Source organism: Salarias fasciatus, chromosome 6 (genome assembly GCF_902148845.1).
Source record: "Salarias fasciatus chromosome 6, fSalaFa1.1, whole genome shotgun sequence".
NCBI classification, from domain to species: domain Eukaryota; kingdom Metazoa; phylum Chordata; class Actinopteri; order Blenniiformes; family Blenniidae; genus Salarias; species Salarias fasciatus.
Genome location: NC_043750.1, coordinates 20008487 through 20026980, shown reverse-complemented (window position 1 = coordinate 20026980; position 18494 = coordinate 20008487). Strand labels below are relative to the sequence as shown.

At 45.4% G+C, this 18494-nt stretch overlaps 2 protein-coding genes and 1 long non-coding RNA gene across 8 annotated transcripts in view; 1 reads left to right on the top strand and 2 right to left on the bottom strand.

Annotated features, from left to right (window-relative positions):
* lef1 (lymphoid enhancer-binding factor 1) overlaps nucleotides 1–11825 on the top strand; it is a 42046-nt gene extending 30221 nt beyond the window's left edge. For 2 of the 6 annotated variants that reach the window (XM_030093249.1, XM_030093247.1), the window contains 3 exons: nucleotides 1723–1771; nucleotides 2342–2383; nucleotides 10969–11825. In XM_030093249.1, coding sequence (XP_029949109.1) covers nucleotides 1723–1771; nucleotides 2342–2376 — 84 coding nt within the window. In that variant the 3' untranslated portion in view covers nucleotides 2377–2383; nucleotides 10969–11825. The remainder of the gene's footprint in view (nucleotides 1–1722; nucleotides 1772–2341; nucleotides 2384–10968) is intronic. The other 4 variants (XM_030093244.1, XM_030093246.1, XM_030093248.1 and 1 more) reach the window with 3 other exon arrangements.
* On the bottom strand, nucleotides 97–13285 carry LOC115389719 (uncharacterized). Its single transcript, XR_003931627.1, has 3 exons — nucleotides 13276–13285; nucleotides 669–679; nucleotides 97–170 (listed from the first exon to the last, which is right to left on the bottom strand). It is a non-coding gene; the product is annotated as an uncharacterized LOC115389719 (long non-coding RNA).
* A 905-nt stretch (nucleotides 13286–14190) lies between these two features.
* hadh (hydroxyacyl-CoA dehydrogenase) lies at nucleotides 14191–18451 on the bottom strand. The gene is made up of 8 exons (XM_030093976.1): nucleotides 18244–18451; nucleotides 17189–17317; nucleotides 15738–15895; nucleotides 15309–15435; nucleotides 15017–15106; nucleotides 14585–14657; nucleotides 14391–14507; nucleotides 14191–14316 (listed from the first exon to the last, which is right to left on the bottom strand). The coding sequence occupies exons 1-8, from the start codon at nucleotides 18358–18360 to the stop codon at nucleotides 14198–14200; spliced, it is 930 nt and encodes a 309-aa protein (XP_029949836.1). The 5' UTR covers nucleotides 18361–18451; the 3' UTR covers nucleotides 14191–14197.
* Between the last annotated feature and the right edge of the window lie 43 nt (nucleotides 18452–18494).

Here is an 18494-nt window from a genome sequence, read left to right as displayed (position 1 = left end):
GTGTTGATTTGTGGAGTTTGTTTGTGTCAGTGTAGCGTGACTTGAGCTTTAAATGGCCCACAAAAAAATGACATACACATTAATTCACACTGGTCTCCTCCATGCTAATGGGGTCCATTTGTGGGACCCTTTGTTTCAGCCTAATGTGTAATTCATAACGCCGCGATTCACTGTTTTTAGTACCATCCACATTCAAATGGATTGTTGTATCGCGAGCGCTATTATTGCCACGGCGAGTGAAAATTGCCTGGTAATGGTGATGCCAGTCTTTGATGTTCCATATCAGCGCAAAGCTCCGGATGTAAAAAGCAACTGTTAGACTGAGTTGAGGAGGCTGGATTGTACGTACAGCAGTCGGCAGCAGCAACCTCTGCTCCCACAGCTGCCCATTTTGTGTGTGAATGTGGGAGGTTCAGTTGGTTTTTGGGACGCAGCCTCTTCGTGGAGTGTGTGTATGTGTGTCTTTCTGTCTGTGTGTGTGTGTGTGTGTGTGTGTGTGTGTGAGGGAGACTGGAAGTTGCAATAATCCGTCTGTGCGTATGTGATGCGTGTGACTTTTTGTGAGCGAGAGAGAGCACCAGCCCTTTTATTAAAAGTGTGGCTCCGGCACTCACATTCACTCCACCACCGAAGTGCTTTGTGGTGTTTATCTGCCTCCCCTCGGACACCGGCGGCATCCCTCCTCCTTCTGCCTCCACTGCCCCACTGCCAAAATGCCTCACTGAGGGAGGGGACACTTCCACAACCCTCCTCCTGCTAACTCACAGTTGGAGAAACGCAGCATCAGCTAGTGACAGTTAGCCCAGATCCCATTTAATTTCTAGCTTTGTCATTACAAGTGTATTTGGCGGGTGCGGAAAGGGGGAAGAGTAGCAGAAAGATAAAGATATCATGAATGCAAAACAGTTCTTACAAGTCGATCCAGTGTTCCTGTGAGAGCTGCACTGAGGAAGAGCATCATGCCTGGAAACACCCGAGATCGGTAACCCACTGGTGAGCGCGGAGCATCCATAGTTTTTTTTTTGCCGCGTACCCCCCTCTCCCATCACTCCTCTCACCCACACTCAGTCGGTCTCTCCTCTTCCCTGTCTGCCGCAGCAGTAGAAGGCAGATTAGCTCATGAATAAGTGGATTAGCAGACTTTGCAGCAGGAAACCAAAGTGCTGCTCATATTTGACTAGAACGACTCTACACTGCTATCTATACCTATAGTCTCCCCCCTGGGGATTTAGCATAAGCTATAAATCCTTACACACTCCCACCACCTCGCTGCGAAGAGCGCCGCGCTCGTCGCCATCATTGAGCTCAACTAGCCTAATTATACCGAGTGTTTTTATTTGCTCTCAATATTAATGTAACTTATTAGACGGGCTTCGTAGGTAGACACACACTCTCACACACACACAGTGGTTTTAAGGGCTTTCTTTGTTTGAGTATGATGGTCAAAAGTCCAATCAGGCCTTAATGGTTGGAAGCTACTTGTGTTTTAGTGTTGTAAAATTAGCCGAGAGCAGGTAGAGTGCACTTATCTGAGCTCACACTCCCGATTGGCCAGTCCCTCTCAGTGCTGCAGTTTGCGGTGGGGTTCGGAGTCCGGGGGATGCTGGCTGGGTGCCCAGCAGGGGATGAGTGAACATGGCAGTCAGCAGCAGGATATCAGAGTGGTCTAGTGAGCGTGAGTGCTGGAGCCACACTTTATGTGTTCCTCTGTATATTTTTTAGGGAAAGAAGAAGAAGCGGAAGAGGGAGAAGATGCAGGAAACGGCCACAGGTAAGAAACGCGTCCCAGCCGGCTTTGTTATTCTGATTGCCTCTTGAAGCTGGGAGTTTCACCATCTTCCTGCAGCCGATACGTCATCCTTTACATTGTGTTGTTGCGTTCAAACCAATGCACAGCCTGAGAAGCCGTAAGGCCGAATGTCTTATCTCACAGTTAAAGAGGGACAAACTCCTTTTCTGCTATTCTCATCGTGGCTTCAGTGGACGGACTGGAAAGTCCTCGTCTCCATCCCTCCATCCATTTCTCCTGCACTTGTCTGCCATCCTGTCTTGACATATTACACCTCCTTTAGGATTAGTCTGTCCATTCTCTGCGGCTACTGACAGATTCTGGGCTTTTGCACTATTTGTTTGCCTGCTGCTCTACACTATATTTTTCTGCTGACTTTGTTTAGCCGCGCTGTTCAACCACCTCTTAGCTCTGCAACTGTAATCCACTGAGAATTATATCTTTAAGTATAAAAAAAAATGTCAGTATTTTTATCGGCCTGTGCACTGTGTAGGCCACATGGATGCACAAATACCACCAATTTTTTTTTTTTAAAGATGCGATTTTCTACAGGTACAGGCCAGAGAATGAAAACGGCGTACATCTGAGAATATGGTAAGACAACCCCTCCATGCCCTCCCTGTCTGATCCACTTCAATAAATGTCACGTTTCTCTCTCTTTTAAAACCTGCTTAACACTGATTTGAGAGTTTGTACTCACAGACTAATCCTAAAAAAGGTCCACCCTAACCTCGCCATAGTCATTGTATCAGTGGTGTTAAGACCTGAAGAGGGATTGTGCTTTGTGTGTGGAGTTTGCTCAACGGCTCAAAATGCATTGGATTTCGTGTGTGTTTGTGTGTCTCTCTGTGTGGGTGTGTGCGAGTGTGTTGTGCTGGTCAACTCGATGTTTCTGTCAAAGCATTGCTTGGATGAAAGGTCCGTTGTGATGTCAAAAGTTTGTGGTTCATTTTCTTTCAGCCATATGTCAGGAAAAAAAAAAGAGAAGTTCTTATAAAATATATAGCCTAATAAATCAAGCAGCTCGTTCTCTCGGTGTTTTCTAAACATGGGCTAAATAATACATCTGAAAACAGTTTTACAAGCCCAGAACATTTTTTACTGCTGGTTGAGGCTAGCATGTCAGCTCGGCTCCATATGGGCTACATGTGTTGTGTTTCTGTGTCTTTGTGCAGCAGAACGGGGATCCAGCAGCTTGTTTGGCAGCAACTTAATGAGATGCTATACCTTAATAAGATTTCACGGTATCTGGGGTTTCAGGGTGTCGATAATACTTTCATAACAAAGACACTCCGTGGTTGCTCTCTCCCTTTTTTTTTTTCCACCAACATGCGAAAAGTATGTTGAGATATATTGATTCGGATCAAATGTCAAACCTCCACTAAACTGTCACCTGTCGGGTTTTTTTTTTTGTTGTTTTTTTTTTTCTATTTTGAAAGGAGGATTAGCACTCCCAGTGTGAGGTGAAGGCAACTCTATTTCCCCTCTCAGTCTTGCATACTCTCTCCCTGGATCTGCCTCCCGTCTCTCTCCCTCCCTGTGAGTCTGGGAGCATCCTGTTATTCCGCTCCCTTCTGGCTGCAGAAAAACCCAGGCAGATGTGACAAATCTGGTCTTACGTCGAAATCGGCCTGACCAGACAAAGGTTTTCCACTTGATCGATTCCTGACCCAGTGGCTCTTTCTGAACCCGAAATTGGGGCTGCCTTTTCTTTTCTTTTCTTTTTTCAGCCGCTGCCGGTTTTCAAAGCACCAAGAGCGCAAGTGCAAAAAAGCACTTTATCTCTGATCCAATAATTAGCAGTGCCTAGCCGCAGCGGGATGGACACCCTTGCTGATTCTCAGTGACAGCCTTAAACTAATATGCATAATACCAAGGATACTGCCACAACTCCCCAAGCCCTCAATTTATGCAGATCCCAAAGAGCTGGATTGAGGTTAGCTTGCTGTAGACGCCAAAAAACATCTTTAAATGAACTCGTTTGTCTGTTTCTTTTCATCTGTCCTGGCCTCTACCCCATCTGTCGCTCCCCTTCTTTGCAAAATCCATAAGGAAATTTGTTAATGAGTTAATTCCAAAGACGCAATCTGGACACCTTTTTGTACCAGTGATCAAACGCAGTGAACATTTGCTCCGTCGGGCTTTTATTTATAGCACTTTCGAAGTCGTCATGAAGAGCATTGATTATCAAAAGTGACATACTTCAGCGCTGTCATATGACGATGGGGGGAAAATATTTGTATCAAAGTGCTTTAAGGGTTTTGTTGTGCTTTCCGGCTCGTGAGGCAAACCAGGGGTTGGGTTGCGGAGCAGTATTTTATCAGTTTGTTTTTCTTTGTCGTCCTTTGCATGTCAAACAGAAAGCCCACCACACAGCTGGCTCCCGCCGCAGCCCAACAGCTCTGAGAAGTCATTACTCTGACATTGTGAAATTAGAGTTTCTGTCTCTCTCTCTCTCTCATCACTGCCTCTGCCCCCCTTTTCTTTTCTTTTTTTTTTCCTCTTACGCTGACTGGAAATGTGCGTTTTTACTCCTCCCATTCTTCACCGGTTCCTATGCCACTTTTTTTTTTTTTTTCTTTTTTTTTTGCTTCTCTCCGTCTCGCTTCCTCTCGTGCTGTAAGTGTTTTGTCTGAATGAGCCCACTGATTCACGCAGCCTTTGAGATAGCTATCTGGCCGAGACGCATACATGCCCTCCAGTCTTTTCTCCCGCTTCTGCTGCTGCACATTTTTTGCACATGGGGGAGACAATTCTAACAAAGGTGGCTTTTTCATCAGGGCAGCAAACACTTGCCATAAAGCTGCCGTTGAGTCACATCACTCCATATTTTATGAAGTTGCCCTTTCGTTGACCTGTAAAATAGATTTTTACTCGAAAGCTTGCAGAAGTGATTGAATTTTTGAACCAGCACGTCAGGACTTTTTTTTTTTTTTTTTTCTCCTTGAGAGATGATAGGGTACGATGACTAATGCCTATTAATTTCATCAATGGCCATCTCTGGCCCATGCCCCGCTACAGAAACATAAAAGAAAGAGTTGTTTAGGCACCAGCTTTGGTGGCCGCTCTCTCATCCTCTCTAGTCTCGGCCGTGCCCCGGCTCGGCTCCCTCTGATGTCTGCAGCCGGCAGTCAGCTGTCAGGAGACTTTGATGAGTGAGAGGGAAGAAGAGAAAAGAGGGAGTGAGTGTATTAGGGAAAAGGAAGGGTGAAGAAGGGAAAAAAAAAAAGCTAGAAGAAAATCCCACGTTCTCGAGAGTTCTGAGTTTACCCGGTCTCGCTCAGCTGCCACTCATCCTTCAGTCTGCCTCATTTCTTTTCCCCTGTTTTTTCCTCTCTTTATTTGTTGCCTCTCATCCCGTCTCTCTCAGACCCTCTTCTCTCACACACCCACACACACACACACACATGCACACACACTTCCATCTGAGCAGCCAGCCACACACTCCCAACTGCAATTAGGCGAGATTCAGCGTCTGCCTCCATTTCCCGAGCCGTTTCAATTTGGCACTGAGCCTCGAGGCCACTGCGGCACAGCCCACTGCCTCCACACCCTGCCTTATTAGTGACCTGGGATAATTGGGGAAGGAATCTGGATCGCCAAACTGACTGTGGGTGTCGCTCTGAGCAGCGTGCGGGAGATGAGAGAATGCTTTTTAAACTGTACTTCTTCCCAAAATGAAAAAAAGGCCAGCAGAAAGATGGGGTGTGAAATCGGAGGTAGGAGGTTGAAGGAGGGGGATTGGGACTCGTATCGGGGCCGTGCCCCAGCAAACGTTGCTGTCGTAGGAAATGAAATAGGAAGTGTTCACCCCGACAGTTCTCCTGTTCCTCGGCCCATCTGATCTCCACAGAGATCTGTGGAGAAAAATGACCCTCTCAGCTCTGAGCGTCGGGATATCCTGCCGGTGGCAGTATGTCAGACCTGTAATTAAAGCCCTTATGTGGTTTTGGCTTAAAAATACCGATCTTTCACTCTGACATGGCTGTCTTATCCTGGCCGGGCAACCTCATTTGACACGTCTGAGCAAAAGGTGGGGGGCCGTAACCCTTTTAAAACTCTGTGTTTACATGAGAGCAAATGCAGCCGTAGCGCTCCAATTGTTTAGACTGGGGCTTAAAAATTTGTTTTGATTGAGTCACGGGCCTATTGTGTTGTGGTTTGGCCAGCTGCGGTGACACTATGAGGGCCCAATCTCTTTGCTTTTTGTGATGTCTTTTCTACTTCCTCTCTTTTTCTGTGTGTGTCTCTAACCCCCCCAAGGCTCCTTGAGGCACCGCCGGCCTTTCGGAAGAGGCGGAGATATATGACCTTATAAAATGCTTCCCTGCGAGATGCTTATCGCTGAATAAAAGGCCCCCCCAGGTAACACGGTGCAGGCAGGAAGGGGCTAGTGGAGCTGAAGGGAAGCACTGTTTATTTTTCTTCTTCTTCTAGCCGGTCTGGCCATTGTTAAAAAAAGCCAAACTCGAAACCCCGGCTCCTCTTCTTCCACTCATTTTCTGCCTCTTTACTCCCTTTTTTTTTCACTCCTCTTTCCTGCGCCGGTCCTCTACCCCGATGGTGAATATGAGTGGCGGCGGAGGCCTTTGAAGCGAGACCACAGCAGAGGGAACAGTCATTGTGCAGGCCCTTTGAATGTGCCGCCCTCCACCCCCCCTCCTCCTCCTGACGTCCCCCCGGCCTGCAGTGGCTCAGACTGAGCCGTGCGGGGGCACACGGCCAGACTTCAGCTGCCCAGGCCCCCAGCAATGCCGCCTCAGATGTGGGCAGCGCCCCCCCCTTCCCACCCCCACCTCCTCCTCCCATGCTATCCCAGCTTTACCCACACATGCCTGAGGTTTGAGGTTTTGGTGACTCCCCCTTCCCATTCCACTTTTGACCACAAGCAGACCCCACCCTTTCCTATCCTCCAATATTTAACACAGGCGCTGTCTTCCCTCTTTTTTTTTTCTTCCCCCCCCCCCCCCCCCCCCCCCCCCCTCTCCTCTCAACCTTTTAGTTTCAGCCCCTCCTGACTCACTTGTTAGTTTCTGATAGCCCCTGCGGTAAAAAGATACAACATCCCCTGAGCCTGCCTTTTGATTGGAGGTTAAAATTTTCAAAGCATTTCTTAAAGGGTGATTTCTTTTATGTTGGATGTCTTAGAGCTGAAGAAAGTGCTGACAGCACAGAGCATCTTGTTTCAAACATCGCCCTCTCGTCTAGGTGCCTTTTTTTTTTTTCTTCTTCTTCTTCTTTCGAATGGGCTGTCCGTTTCAGTTCCTCCTTTTGTCTTTAGGAGTTGCGCCACAGCCACCGTTTTATAGACTTGGAAGCTCCTTTGAAAAGGTGTCACCAGAGCCAGCTGTTCAATCCAGGCCAAGGTCACTGCGAAGACACGCCGGCACGACCGACTCTAATCTTAACATGAGGCCATTTCCTTACAAGACCCGACGGATCTGCTGGAGCCAGAGTGAACTGACATCAGTGGATGTGGAAAGAGTCCGGAGAAACATTAATTTATTGTGATGAGATCACCGAGACGGTCGCAGAATTTACCTCAGCTAGTGGTTTCAAGTATGTTGCAGACCCTTTTTCCAAATCACTGTCTTTGTGAAACATCACAGTGAAGCCAAATGTTGGCAGATGAGGACAGTTTCCCACCTCTGCTTTAGAAGAAAGGGTCTTATTTTGGCTTCCTTCCTTCCAACACTTAAGTTAATGAGTCTGTCAGATCAGTTTCTAACATTACTAATATAACATGGTCATACAAAACTGTTATAAACAGTAATTATCTAATTTCCGGTCATTTCTCCTCTGAATCCCTCCTCCCATTTCTCTCTGCTATCATTTGCGCCTCAGGCAGAGTTGGAGACACCTCTGTCCACTTGGCTTATTTTTAGAGTAATTTGTCTGCAGTGTTTTCCTTTTTAAATGGCACCGAAGCCGGCCCGGAGCTGCCTACAGGGAGGGGAGCAGCCGAGGGGGCGGGAGGGCTGGTGGGACAGAGGGTCGGGGGCTCCGAAGGCGTGCAGGCCCCAGCTGCGGGCGCTTTGATTCAGCCTGGGAGGTGAAAGCGGCGATTGAGGCGCGAGGCTGTGCCAGTTATCTTAACCTCCCACACTTCAAACGCCGGGTGAGAGCTCGCCCGACTGGTCCCTCCCTCCCTCCCTCCCGTTACATTGAGGCGAGAGAGAGAGAGAGAAAGTGGGGGGGCTAAACCTTCGTACGCCCTCTGAACAGAGGAGCGTTTCATTTCCTGCTAAAAAAGTCCAGCCAGCATTCCTGAGCGCTAATGTAGAAGGAGGTGGAGGAGGAGGATGGAGAGAGGTGAGGGGAGCGGAGGGGAGGGGTCAAGTTGCTCCTGAATCCCAGTGTTTGTGTCGGCTGGACCTTGTGAAGCTCTGGCCTGTTGCCCCCCTACAACCAACCACCAGGCAAGCGCACACACACACACACACACACACACACACACACACACACACTGCTCGCCCGCAGCCCCTCAGGACTCTTCCCCAGGCAGGAAGGCCGGTGCTTTTCATGTCTGCGGTGGGGGGAAGGAAAAATGCTCCCCAGGAAACTGGGTGCAGGGCCGGGCGTGCGGGCCTGCTTTGAGATTCTGGGATGAAAAGACGGAGGCCGGCGGAGGTAAATAAAAGCGACAGGGGCTCTCGTTTTCTGCGAGCGCCGTGTTCCTTTCAGTTTCTGCTCTGTGCGGCTCGGGGTCAGCTCTCCTCGGGAAAGGTGGCCTCTGTCCTGTTCCCTTTTATCCACATGTGGTAAAGCAGTCTGCCGGGTGGGGTGTGTGTGTGTATATGTGTGTGTGTGTGTGTGTGTGTGTGTGTGTGTGTTCAGGCTTTTTGAGTGTTAAGATGCAGCAAGCAGCAGGGTTCAACTGACTTCTCTCCTACAAAAACACACTCGGCTTCGCCACGAGGGAGAAGCAAACTAATACTGCTTCTTTTCCCTTTTTCGTTTTCACAAAACATCCATCTTTTTAGTCGCAGGAGGCATCTATCCACCTCTGTCTCTGCCTCTCCACTTTGATCACAGATTCTATTTGATGCTGCTCGGGTCTAAAATAACTCTCCATGGCTTGTCAATAACTCAAGCTAACTCTGTTGTGTTAGCTAAAGCCCTGATCACGGGAGGGAAAACAACACTTGACAGAAGCTTTTTTTTTTTTTTTTTCTTCCCCTCCTGTCAAGGGGACGAGGCCAGTTTCATGAAAGTCCTGTGAAGTGGATTCAAGTAACATTTTTTCACTTTGCTGTCAGCTAGCACCTGAACCTTCCCGTTGAGGTAATTACCAGCAGAGGTCTCCCCCCGTGGGTTTTGATAGTTTTAACCAGCTGGGTCAGTGTGGCTTTACTGAGCATTACAGATCAACACTCATTAAGAGCGTTTGCTGAGATTCATGACGAGTGGCCGAATTTCAGTCGTCAGCGTAAATAGTTTGTTTCGCAACAAAGTAAGAACCGATATCTGTGAGGAAACGAAACGTTCAGGGAGAGCTGCGTGTGGTGTAGTGTGAAGCGCTTTCTTCTCACAGCAGGAAAATCCCTGGTTCAAGTCTGGACCTTACAGTCCAGCTGTGTGGAGATTGCATGTTCTCCCTGTGCATGCATGGATTTGCTCCAGTTGCTTTTTTTCACTCCGCCCTGTCTAGAAATATGTTTGAGGTTAATTGGTGACTGTAAAATAACTGTAACATAACTTGCTTTTGTTTTTATTAATAATAATTATGTTATTCTCAGCCAAGATACAGCCAGAGTTTGTCCTTTATCAACACACAGGTAGCGTCTCTCTGAAATAAGCTGAAGGTTCATGTCTTTAAAGTAAAGTGAACGTTTTCCTGGATGTGTCCTGTTTTCATGAAGGGGCTGCTGTATTTTTCATCTTTTACATTCATTAGAATAATATTCTATGCAAAGAGACAAATCAATTCATGCTCAATGACGATGAAAACATTGGTGTAAACTTCTAGTATAATTTTAAGGATGTGCAGAGTCCTTTTTTTTTTTTTTTTTGGAAATCAGAAGGTGGTCTTAAAGTATTTCCTCTGTCTTCTGCCATGACTCCTGTCTTGCAGTACTACATCAAAGGCATTTTTATGAAGAACAGACCAGTTATTCTGAGATCAGCAACACCGAGCCAGTAAGAAAGGCTCCGAAGTTATTGATGATTCAGTTCATAAGTTGATCTTGACAAAGTTACAACAACTATTTCCAATAGCAACCAAAAACTCGTAATATTATTGAAGTTATGCCACAACTCTGCAGTGTTAAGACATGAGCTTTATAAAGCATAGTACATCAGACATCATAAAATTCTGCATCTTCTTGTCAGTTGTTCGGCTGTGAAACCACCATCAACAGCCGGGCTGCTGTGGTGAATTGTGGGATACATTGGGGTTTGTTGAGTTACTTGGAAGTGGTCTTGAAAACGTGTGTAAGTGATACTGCGCCTTGGCGTTTCTCTGATGCGAGACTTTCATCTTCACACTTTATTATCGGTGGACTCGCATTTCTGCGCTCGCTCAAGACCTCAACCGAGGTTGTTGGTTCGAACCCAGAATTTCCCTCTCTTGTTTTCCCCCATCGCCCACCTACAGCGGTAGCTTAAATGTCAACCAGAAGCAACACAATTGGGCGCTCGCCTCGGGGAGGGGGGGCAAGTGAGAGAGCGAAGGCAGGAATGAGCGAAGACGAGTGTAGCTCTGCCAGCTGGGTCACAGCAACCCCAGTGTTAGACCAGATCAAAGCCAGGCCGGCCCACATCCTGTCGCTGACCTATAACCCCCCCTCTGTAGTTCAGTGCTTGGTTCAGCGCCGCTGCGAAGACCTCCATTCAATCAGCTGTAGCAGACGGGGTGAGAAACGTCTGATTAATTGTGTGACTGGTGGCGACAGATCGCACTAGGTGAGATTTTTGTGCCACAAATGAGAGAAGATGAGCAGGCTTTTAGAATGTAGTTGGTGTGTAAAGAAACATAAAACATTAAAGTGTGATTTCCCAAATCTTTTACCATCCAGTGCAGTTTGTTCCTTGAGTCCGGATATCATAATGAGACACTCTGGAGTCGCTCTGACTCACCCTGACATGTCTGTCCGGGTTTGGTCTGCATGATGCGTGTGTGAGCAACGTCTTGGTGCGACGTGTCGGTTGATCGAATCATCTCTCTGATTTCTCCCCAGGAGGAAAGCGGAACAGTTTCTCCACATGCAAAGCGAAGGCAGCAGCTACGGGCCCTCTGCTCGAGATGGAGGCCTGTTAGATTCCATGAAGACCCTTAAAACCTCCAAACCGAAGCCTCCAGTTCTCAGAGGACCCCCCCCCCCCGCCACCCCCCCACCCCTCCCCTCTCTGATACTGACCCCAACCCGCCCCACCCTGACCCCTAGGTCCAGGCCGCTTACTCCCTTTCCTTTGACACAGTCAGTCGCCCACCGCCGCCAAAAACCCTCCACTGTTGGACTGTACTGCAGCCCTCTGCCGCGCCCCCCGCCCCCCCCACACACACACACTCCTGATTCTGAAGGCGCCTGCTGTAGAGACACTGAACTGAACAAGACAATCATGTTTAGTAGGAGCACTCTCACGTAAACCACGATCTCTCACTGAAAGCATCGATTTTTAACGTCTGTGTTTCGTCAAGTTTCCTTTCTGAAAATCAGCTTTACTGCAATCCGAAGCACTGCACTGAAAAAACAGCAGCAATTGTGATGTGCGCACAAACTCCCGCCCTCCCGCCCCGCCCAAACACTCCCCATGCCTGTTACTAAGTTATTTTAAGTTATTTGTCACCTCTGTTCCTTTGTATAGTTTATTAGGCCCGACATTGACTCTCTCAATGCCCCCCTTTCTCTCTTGCTCTCTCTCTCTCTCTCTCTCTCTTTTTTCTCACTGGATTTTTGAGACCATTTGGGGTTTCACCCAACTGACCAAACACCTCTTTTTAGACTGCACTAAGGAAGATCGAGGGATCTCATCTCACCCCAGAAACGTCCTCAAGATGCCATTTCAGTTTGTTGCTGACCAGTTGGTGCAAAAATGGATCAACACTTTTGATTTGCTTTTTAATTTAGACTGAATTTTATTTTGAATGCTTTTTTTTTTTTTTTTTTTTTTTTGTATCTTGAACCCTTGTTTTGATTTCATGGTGTATATTTTAGTGATTTATGTTGTTTGTTTTTTTAAATACTGTTTTTTTTTATATATATATAGTGGTATATATGGAAATAAGCTTTGGACACAGGAAAGCCATTTTTCTTGTTGAAGCGTCTTGCAGAAAATTGAAACTTAAGGCTTCTTTTGATAACTATTTGTAACAAATAGTGACCTCGAGTCTTGCTCAGATGTAAAATAATGCTCAGTATGTGTACTTTTTAAAACTGTCAGGATATGTCAATTTTCTTGGTATTTTTGCAGGCAACATTAGGACAAAGGCGAGAGTGACAGCTCAAGAGGCCTATATTTTATTGTTCTAAAACATGACAAATGAAGCAGATATATATATTTACCCCAGCACTTGACAGTCTTTCTTTTATTGCAATGGACCTTTTGTCTTTTTCTCTCTGGTAGCTAATAGTGTGGTCTTTATCCATGTTGTTTATTCCATGCAAACATCTCTGTAACATTTTGATTTTGATGCTCTATTTTAGTATTACTTGATGAATTCCTTTTTTTATTATCATGTTTTGGGTCACTGTCATCTTGGCGTAGCATTTTTGCTTCCCAAGGGGTCATATTTGAATGGTTTTGACATGTTTTGTTTTGTTTTTTTTAAAGAAAAATAAAAAGGCACCATTGGCTCATTTGATCACACGCGTGGTGGGAAGTCCAGAGCTGGATGTGCCAGATCCAACAGCATGTGTGTCGTCATTGGAGGAAGCCTAAAATACTGAATTAAACAAATCGAACTGAATGCAGCAGCAATAATTTGTTAATCTCCGTCCATACATTTCCACATTCATATTGTGAGAATAAATCAAACAATCATGGGTCATGTTTTTCTGTGAAGTGAAAACAGGAAAAAAGTTTTAACTCTCACCAGTTAGTGCTCTTAATTCGTGTCCTAAAAGTAAATGTTTTATTGAAAACAGGCCAGTTTACTGATTTGAGATCCCATTGCCAGGGGAACAGCACCACCTTGTGTTCATGATGGGTTAACGTCACTTTGCATAAATGAATCTCATCAGAGTGAGATAATCTTTATTAATGTGTCCAGCAGGAATTCAGGTGATGCACTTCAAGCATTTTTAATCCACAAAACAAAATCCAGAATTTTTTTTTTTTTTTTTTTTTTTTTGTGGCACGGTGGATCATGTTTCTCCGGCTTTTCCGTTCTTATTCGTCAGTTTGCATGTTCTCCCTGTTACCTCCAGTTCTTTGAGCCTCCTCCCACAATGAGAGGACATGCATGAGATTAGTGAGTGGCTTTAAGTAGTTGCTTTAAGTGACCTCTACCTCTACGTTCATTAAGTAGAATTAAAAGTTCATACAACATTCAAAGTGCAGCACTGGAAGACTGTTTCCTGCTGAAGCAAAATGCACATCCATTCTTTGCTACAGGCTGTGAATCCACCACTGAATGAACATGATATTCTCAGTGCGGGGTGAGAGTTCTGAGCACTGTTCTCAGCAGCCTGGAGGAAAATTTAATCGAAGGAAAGTGTCCATAGATGTGTGAAAACTTGCAGTGCACATGTTTTAAGAAAGGACTTATCAGTGATGGAGAAAGATGCAGAACTGATGTAAAGATTCTTTATTCCTATGAATCTGACAAATGAAAACCAGGAAACCTTCATTTCATTTATCTTTGGGGGCCATTAAAGAGGAAATGTGTTCTGTCGTAGAAGAGGCGCTTCAGTTTCTCACAGCAGGATTGACATATGTCTTTCAGTTTGATATTAAAAAAGTGACATATAGCCAAAAAAGGAAACTGTTTCGCATCCATCACATTTAAAATTACATTTTTAACCATTTTAATGCCAGATTCAACTTTTAGTTCTGAGAGTTCTTCAGTGACATGCTGCTGCACCTGGGCTTTGACAGGACAGAAATCCTCTTCAGACCACTGTAATGAAACTCTGCTTCTGCTGGTTTCTGAGTTTTCCAGATGTCCCAACTCTGGAGAAGTTAATGCTATGAGAAGTACACATACCACACGCTGTCAGCTGTGGTTTACTGATGCCGTAAACAAATGATCCACATCTGCAACGAAGTCAAAACTTTTCAGTGAGACAATGACAAGAGACCCCCGGTTCTTTGAAAAACTCTTTTGATTTCATTTAATTTCTTCACACATTCGGTGACGTCAGGAGACGGAGGACACAGAGAAAAGAGGTCAATTTTAGTGTAATCGTCACAGGCACTTTTCTGTTAGTTTGTCCAGCAGTTGTCGGCTTCTTGGCTGGTTCACGTCTACTTGTACTTGTAGAACCCTTCTCCCGTCTTCCTGCCGTATTTGCCTTCTGCCACCAGTTTGTTCAGCAGCGCACTCGACTGAAAGAGCGGGTTGTTGGGCTCCTTTTCACACCAGCCTGAAGACACACAAGCAGAGAGTAAAGGACCAATCGTCTTACGAGCTTCAATACTTTTCATTAGTTTTCCTCACCATCGATGATGAACTTCATCGTGTCCAGTCCGACGTAGTCGGCAAGCTCAAAGGGCCCCATGGGATATCCAGCACCCAGTTTCATAGCAATGTCGATGTCTTCTTTAGACCCATGACCTGGTGAAAACAGAATCATACCCTCAAGGAACAGACAATAGGAATTATACTGAACCAGATCTAATGGGTAAACGCACCTCTCTCGTGCAAACGTATCGCCTCGCCCATGTAAGGAACAAGTAGACGGTTCACAATGAATCCAGGCGTGTCCTACAGGAGAAACACATGAGGCACTGTTGGATCACAAAAAAAATCACTTGGGAGGAAAAAAACACTCTTCCATAAAATTACATATTAGAAAAGCTCAATCTTTAATGGTCATGGTTCATGTAACCCCCTCAACATAGGAAATAAAAACAGCCAAAATGCATCAATAAAACACAAAATTTTACTTCTGAATACATTCGAGAATGAAAGCTTCTTCAGCTGAATTGGTGCCTTAACTAACGTCTGTTTCATTTACTTCCACTGAGGTGCAGAAACAGAGTGTTTACACCCCCATCAACAAAACGGAGTGACGCTTTTCCAAACTTTACAACTCAAATGATTTTATGCACAAAAGCGTTTACCTTGCAGGACACTGGTGTTTTTCCAAGGGCTTTACAGAAGTTCATGAGCGACTCAAAGGTCTCTTTGCTTGTCGACGAGGTTGCAATAACCTGCAGATAAAAAAAAGAATTAAAAATGATTTTTTTTTTCCTTTTAATTTAAGCATGTTACTGGTTATTCTCATTCTGTCTGTGTAGCAGCAACCCACACAACTAAAGCGCTCCCTTTGGTGCTGTTTTCTCCTCTGTTTGCGGCAGCATGCAATGTCCTTTTACTCATTTGAACAAATGGTTGAATTGTTTTCAGCCTCACCTCCACCAGCTTCATCATCGGCACCGGGTTGAAGAAGTGAAGGCCGCCGAATCTGTCCAGTCTGCTGGTGGGGCTGGCAATGTCAGTGATGGGCAGCGAGGAAGTGTTGCTGGCAAAGATGGTGTGTCTGGAAGACCCGAGATGAAACAAAACAAATATTAAAATACACAAATAATGTAGACAGCAGTAAATAGTAAAACTAAAATCTGCTTCTCTACATGTTCCTTTTCATTGGTTTTTAAAATATTCACCACATAATGCTTTGTTCTCAGTTAATCATAGTGTTCTGGATGGATAATCATAATCATGTTCTAGACAGTGTATCGAGCAAGAACACTTCAGAAACGTCTGGCTGCCATGAAAGCTCTGCTGAACAGTCTGTATATCCAACCAGTGGTAACAAAAAAAGAAGCATGAGTCAGAGCTTACGCTGGTGCCAGTTTGTCAAGCCGACCAAAGAGATCCTGTTTGATTTTAAGGTTTTCTACAATAGCCTCCAGCACGAGATCAGAGCTCTGCACAGCAGACCCGACGTCTGTTGAAATCGACACTTTCTGCAGGACCTTCTGGATGAACTCTTCTCCTGCCTGAAAAACAAAAAAAATAAAGAAGTAAAACTACTGACTATTCTACCAACTTGTGCACATGCAGCACTGTAACTGATTTAGCCTCACGCTTATGTTGAATATCTTTTTTTTCCTCAACATCTGTAGCGGAGCCAGAGTGGGGGCAAGGGGGCGGCCGCTCCAGGGCCCACAAGGTCATAGGGCCCCGTTTCGTGATGTGTTCACATTTAATCGTAAATAAATTATAATAATAAAATGTGCAGTGTGTGCGAGAAGGTATACGCATCTGAGTGTGGGCTCCAATTTGCCAATTCTCACATTTACCACTGTCCACGAACGCATCAGAGCTGTAAGCCAGCGCTGATTGGCTGTGCGGCATGAACGACTTTTTTCTTCGCACTTGATCTGAACTCTTTGAATGGAGCAAAAATGAAAAAGAAAAAACACAAATCTGGCGCATTCAAGAGAAAAGCAAAAGAGAGAAAAGAGCAGTTGGTTGCTTCTTGACATCAACTAGCGTCTTACTTTTTATCAACACCGCACCATGGCCGCGAGAGCCCGACAACGCCGGTTGCGGTGACTGAAGACGAGGCTATGCTAGCCGCTAGCGGTAGCAGAAAGTGGTCGGCAGGTTTGCCGCCATGAAGGAGAGGAGGGCAGAACTTTAAAAGACCACAACAGCATGTACAAACTTCTGAACCCCGTTTTCCACGTTTCCTGGATTGTTTTGTTCGAGGATGTTCAAGGATTATGGAGGAATCAACTGAACTGCGGGCACCAACACAGAGAGTCAGTGAAACCTTCGAAAATATTATCTTCATCAGAATGAATGTGCCTTGTGTTGCTCTCAACTATAAGACACCGCCGAGTCTGTACGTGAATTCCAAAAGATATAGATATCTATCTGAAAAGATTGTGTAATTTTAGATCAGCTGTGTTCATTTTGTTTTTAAGCTGTATCAAAGATGGTACAGATTTAGCCCGTGACTTTTTAATCAGAGCTTTCAGCACCATGGACAGCGGACGCTCTGAGATTGACAGCTGTCAGTGACACCAGTATGCTTCCTCGTTGCTGCGACGGGGAAGCATACCGAGGCCTTCAGGCTGCATTTGTGTGTGTGTGTGTGTGTGTGTGTGTGTGTGTGTGTGTGTGTGTGTGTGTGTGTGTGTGTGTGTTTATGTATTTGTTCTTTAGAACAAGTTTGTGAACTGGTTTGTTTGAATGGTAAAATTACTATCATAAGGGCCTGTCGAGAATGCTGAGCCCCACGCTCCGCCTCTGCTCAACATGTTTGTTAATCCACTACATCTCACCTCTGGTTTATCAGCAAACTTCTTCTTGACCACTCTTTTCAGACTCCCTTCAATGCCTTTGACAGACTTTTTCAGGATGTCTTCAGACGTGTCCACCAGCGTCACCGAGTGGCCCGTTGAAGCAGCAACCTTTGGGGAGACAAAAATAATTTATGACTGAAAACACTGCAGGAGTCTGTGAAGCGTGTTTTCAGTGCTGCTGATGGTTTGCAATGAAATGCAGCAGCTTAAGAAAGTAAAATCTGGAATATTTTCATCCTATTTAAATTAACAACAAATATAAAGAAAATTGCATTAATATAAGTATACATTCCAAACTTGGCAAGGTTTTTGGCTCGCCCTCCCCAGTTTAGTCAAGATGACACCATGAGGTGGCAATGCAGAGTCAGTCGAAAAAGATTTCAGTTAATATGTAGCTAATTGTTAACACAACAATGGCTGAAGGTCTTGGTGATATAAACCATTATGATAAGCAGGTTTACAACATTTATTCACTGGATCCCTGCAGCTCTCCTCCACTAACAAGAGACAAGACTGAAAATCAGGAGGCGGACTCAGTATAGGTTTCTCGTATGCCAGAGACACATCTTCACTCTTACATTGTAGACTAATCAGAAATGAATGAAAGGGTTGTAAACATTGACAAATAAGCTAAAGCTACAAGTTTAGACCCAAACTATACAAGTTCGGATGAAAGTATAATTATGTTCTACATGAAGTAGATGATGAAAGATTTAGAGCTTTAAAACAGTAGGTTTTCTAATTGTTTTTCTAGCACTAATTTTCTTTATTGACAGCTAAATAAAAAGGCACGACCACTGGACGGAAACACAGGAGGGTCAAACTCAGAGTGCAGTAGTTAACTTTGGATAAAATCTCATGAAGACATGAAATAATTGTGTTAAAAGTTGCTCATATTCTCTCGACAAAGCTGGACTCTTTGCAGAGTTTCCAGCCTAGTGTCAGACTGGGGTTAGTTGGTGTGACAGCTCTCATGCTAACACAGAGTGGCTACATGCTGAAGCTAACCGCAGCCACCAGCTCTCGGCTCTTACTTGTGCGATTCCTGCTCCCATCTGCCCGCCGCCGATCACCGTGACCTGTTTAATGACCACGTTTCTGACGGCCGTGGACGAGAAGCCTCTGATGAACTGGCGCGTGAAGAAAGCCATGCTGGAGCCGTGGGTGTGTGTGTGGTGTGTGTGGAAGTGCTGCAGAGCTTTTGAGCTCCGTGTCCGCCACGTGAACGCGCACTGTCACACCGGTAGTAGACACAGGGACTTCACAGGTAGGGGACTACGTTACA